We start from the raw sequence: 4434 nt of genomic DNA on the forward strand, positions 1-4434 counted from the left end.
CAACAGCACGTAGCTGTCAAACAAACCCAAACAGTTCTGACCCGCGACAATATGAAACAGGAAAGTACCGCAGTGTAATCCATTTATTTCAACAAAGTAACTGTATTCTGAATACCAGCTTTTTAAACGGTAACTGTAACGGAATACAGTTACTCATATTTTGTATTCTAAATACGTAACGGCGGTACATGTATTCCGTTACTCCCCAACACTGCTAAAACTACATGTCCGGGTTTCTTTTGAAGTTAATTTTATAATAAAATGTTTGTTAGCTGTATCAGCCAGCTGACCTCTGAGAATGGTGTTTGCACTCCTCACTGCACGTTCAGTCCTCGGTCCTTCATCCGTTTTGGTTCCCGCTGCTTTAGATGTCCTGTCATAAACACGCGCTTACACTCTTACAGGTGAGAGCAGCAGGTAACAACGCACCGTCAGTCAATAAACAGAGGGTCCAGGAGGGCTCTCTGTCTGTGTTTGTGCTCAAGGCTCTGCAGCCAGGGATGCTTTGTCTTGTTGCTCTGCTCTTTTCCACCGGATCTGTTTTCAGGATCTAAATCTAACAGGATCTAAAAATAGAAAAGAAATATTGAGTTTCCTCTTTAAATGCACATCATGAGCCACCCTGGTGGTGGTCAGAGGGCCTGGTGGCGCCAGTGTCCGGCAGCCTCGCCTCTGTCAGTGCGCCCCAGGGCAGCTGTGGCTACAATGTAGCTGCCATCACCAGTGTGTGAATGGGTGGATGACTGGATATGTAAAGCGCTTTGGGGTCCTTAGGGACTAGTAAAGTGCTATATAAATACAGGCCATTTACCATTTACCCTCACTGAATCACTGTTTAATGCTCTGCTGTAGAAGTGATGATGGAGGGAAACTTTGTGATGAAGTGAGATCTTGTTCATGTGACCTGCATCAGAGCACCTCCTCTTTCCCTCACGTCAGGATATTTCAGGTGAAGGAAAAGTGGTTAGGAAAAGGAGGTAGGTCATTGTTGTTATTGAGCAGACTAACTCAAAGAAAGCCTGCATAACTTTACTGGTTTAATCAACACGCAAACAGAAACAAACTCTTCACATTTCAAACATTTTATTAGAACAAAGGATGAAAACAGGCCGAGCCACTCCCCTCTCCCGGAACACTTCAGTCACACTCAGGTGATCGCCGCAAATAAAAGCACGCCCCCATCAGGCAGGAGCTCGCTCTGCAGCTGAGCAGCGGGACTTTAAATGAAAACCTCTGCTGCCTTTTTGTTTTCAGTCTGTTCCTGCTGAGACCATAGGACTGACAAGTTCCAGGAAATAGTCACATCCATAAATCCAGGAGAAATTTTAGCTTGAAAATCCCAACAGGAAGTTCAAAGCTGATGCTTCCCATCAGCTGATCAGCTCCCACCTCAGTTCCTCCCCCACGGTCTTTAATGTTCACGTGAATGGAGAAATAACCTCGGTATCCCAGCAGCACTCCAACTCCGTCGTCATTTTGCGGCAGCATTGCCGTGCGGCGGGGCCGTCTGTGGCTGCGCCTGCGTTTGCTCAGCGAGCGCCTGCTGCAGCCGCATGCGTTTTCGTGAGTAGTGCTGCCAGTGCAGCAGCTGCTGCTCGTCGATGAACTTGGCGCACTGAGCGTTCACCAGCTCCTTCCTGAAGTGCTCGTACTGCAGCAGCTCCAGCATGTGCAGGCAGTGGGGGTACCTGCAGGGGGCGGAGTCACAGTGCAGAGGTCAGCTGACAGAAGGGTTTACAAACATCACAACTTTATCCTCAAAGAGAAAATCATCTAAACTGAGATCAAACACGTCGCCGTACTTGAGGAACTTGGCATACTCAGGCTCCTTCCAGTACAGCAGGTACTTCAGGTAGTTGATGAAGGATCTGTCCCTCAGGATGCCTCTCTGAGCCAGAACTGGAAACAAACACACAAAACCTACGTTAAACTCTGGCAAATGTGAAGCTGCGAGTTTCTGATCACAGAGTCACTCACAGTTCAGGTAGTTGGGATTCGCCAAACACTGGACGAACTCGAGCTCCAACTGGAAACGGTTCCTGGCCTGCTCGTCTGCACCGGGAAGCACACGAGTTAATCAGCAACACGACATTCAAACCCACAGCACAGATTATCCTGAGATCATCAGGAGCACATGCTTTTAACTTCTATTATTTAATTACAGTAAATCTAAACATCAATAATGTCTCGAAGGATTCAATCCACACTACACACACGCCAACGTAACACACCCACGAGAACGCATGTTTCTATACCAGACTCCATTAGAAAAAAAGCAATTTAGAGGCACATTGTTTTAATTCAACCTGAAAACTTTAAACAGGCAGCTCGGAAATTAAATTTAATATAAGGTTGAATTATTGAGAGCCGAATTAAAGAGCGAGTCTCGGAGTACAGTCTTCAGCGTCCATGCCAGGTCATCTTCAAACACACTCACGTTAGCTGATAAATCAGGTTTGTTGTCAATCGGAATAATTTCTTGGGACGTTGTGATCAGGACAGAAAAGGCCGACACTCTGCAGCCTGACTTAAAGCTAATCATGAGTGTACCAACGTCTTTAACAACACATTCAATTACATTTAAAAACAACCAGAACCTTTACTCCCTTTAACTCCCTTAAATAAAACTCGTAATCCCAGCGCCGCCAGACTCCATTCAATTTAACGCCGCTTTGTCTGTTTGCGGAATGCTTCGTAGTCAAAGTAGAAAAACAAGACGGAGCACATGTAAATACCACCAGCTGATCACAGACACGCTTTTAAAGCCAACAAAGTAAAACTTACGGATTTATTTATGGCGTTTTGTCTTACAGGAAATATTAGCCTAGCAGATTAGCATTGACCAAACAATCTGCTACAAACCTGTTTCCATGGCTACAGCCTGAAGGCAGCAGTATGTAGATGAAGGACTTAAATGTCAGATAAACTGTATAAAAACTTAAGAAGCACAAATAAGAACAGAAAGCCGGGTTTTGCCCTTTTCGGGTTTAATCGCCGCCATCAAACGTGTGCAGACTAAAACGTAAAACGTTAAACTTCCGCCTTCGCGACATCCACGTCGCTTTACGCTGCCTGCTGTTCGTTGTTTGGCCTCAAGAGGGAGGCAACAGCAGGCAAAAGATAAGCGCCTTCAGGCTCCCACAGATATGGAACGCCAGGACTGACATAATGAATTAATAAATACACCATTAAATAATTAATTAAATGTGGCAATAATTAATTAAATAAATATTTACAACTCATTTAATTAAATAATTATTGGCACATTTAATAATTATTGACATATTTAATTAATCCATCCATCCATTCGCTTCCGCTTCTCCTTTTCAGGGTCGCGGGGGGCGCTGGAGCCTATCCCTGCTGTCATAGGGCGAGAGGCGGGGTACACCCTGGACAGGTCGCCAGTCTGTTGCAGGGCCAACACACAGGGACAGTTTTTGTGTCTGTAGGGCTGTTTGATGACGGTTTGGACTCTGGGAGATGAGGACACACCCACATCTGTTCCATACTGCAGCCATTGATGGTGTTACAGCTCTGAGGCAGCTTTGGGGCATCAGACGCACACACTGGAAAACCAGCACCTGGACTTCATGCAGGAGAGACGGCCTCAGTGATTTAGGTTCATAAGCGAGTTCAAACACTTCTGGCCTCTTATCACTTAGATTCCTTAATCTTAACAGTGAATGCATTTAAAGCAGGAACTGCACACCTAGCTGTCAGAAGTTTGGCAGCATGAGTACTGTAAAGTTTTGTAGGGTCCTTGTTAAAAATTCCACAAGCACCACGTTTGTCATATAAAGTTCCATTTTTTACAGTACATTGTTGAAATTATAAACTATATATTCTAGTTGTCCACTTGTCAGTAATCTTTGATTAAATGGATGTCAGTGATAAATCAGTGGTGATTCACCTGCAAATGTTTTTAACAAACTTTGTTTTTTGTAGAATTCATCGGCAGCTGTGGAGAGATGCATTTGAATATCTTCTGGTTCCACTTTTCCTAACCTGGAAGCTGAGGATGGCTGATTGCTGACAAGGACGCACCTCAGTGCTTATCATGGGTGTTACATCCTCTGTGCAGGAATTCCAAAGAAAACGAGAGCAACGAGCACTCGTTAAGAGCAGCCAGAAATCTGTCCCTTTCTGGCAGCTGTGGAAACATCCAATAAGAAAGTTTGCATTCTTAGAACAATGCTGGTCATGTGTGATGTGTCATCATATGAGGATATTACATTTTGACCTAATTCTGCTCAATTAAGTGTTTTGATCGTTGATCCAGTACGGCAGCTTTGTGTTGTGCTGCAAGTTAAAAACCATTGTCCTCATTAACACAGCATCTAACAACTCTCCTTTACAAAAGTCGATTGACTTTAACTGGACACAATGGTTTCCAGTGGGAGCAGTGTTGGGGAGTAACGGAATACATGTACCGCC

The 4434-nt window shown here is 44.5% G+C and overlaps 2 protein-coding genes across 2 annotated transcripts in view; both read right to left on the reverse strand.

Moving 5' to 3' along the window:
• Positions 1–1024: 1024 nt before the first annotated feature.
• med31 (mediator complex subunit 31) lies at positions 1025–3119 on the reverse strand. The gene is made up of 4 exons (XM_013915441.1): positions 2863–3119; positions 1978–2052; positions 1803–1899; positions 1025–1688 (listed from the first exon to the last, which is right to left on the reverse strand). The coding sequence occupies exons 1-4, from the start codon at positions 2870–2872 to the stop codon at positions 1472–1474; spliced, it is 399 nt and encodes a 132-aa protein (XP_013770895.1). The 5' UTR covers positions 2873–3119; the 3' UTR covers positions 1025–1471.
• Positions 3120–4254: 1135 nt separating this feature from the next.
• The window catches only part of slc13a5a (solute carrier family 13 member 5a), a 26122-nt gene continuing 25942 nt past the window's right edge, over positions 4255–4434 (reverse strand). Inside the window, exon 15 of the mRNA XM_013915437.1 lies at positions 4255–4299. Within this exon, the coding sequence (XP_013770891.1) occupies positions 4255–4299 (45 nt within the window). The remainder of the gene's footprint in view (positions 4300–4434) is intronic.

Source organism: Pundamilia nyererei, unplaced genomic scaffold (genome assembly GCF_000239375.1).
Source record: "Pundamilia nyererei isolate P.nyererei 1_Seehausen unplaced genomic scaffold, PunNye1.0 scaffold00304, whole genome shotgun sequence".
Taxonomy (NCBI): domain Eukaryota; kingdom Metazoa; phylum Chordata; class Actinopteri; order Cichliformes; family Cichlidae; genus Pundamilia; species Pundamilia nyererei.

Bases quoted from the DNA above. Each gene is read 5' to 3' on its own strand.
- med31 (XM_013915441.1), bottom strand. The intron at 1,900-1,977 runs GTGAGTGACTCT...GTTTGTTTCCAG, and splicing joins GAATCCCAACTACCTGAACT to TTCTGGCTCAGAGAGGCATC. The intron at 1,689-1,802 runs GTACGGCGACGT...CGCCCCCTGCAG, and splicing joins GAGTATGCCAAGTTCCTCAA to GTACCCCCACTGCCTGCACA.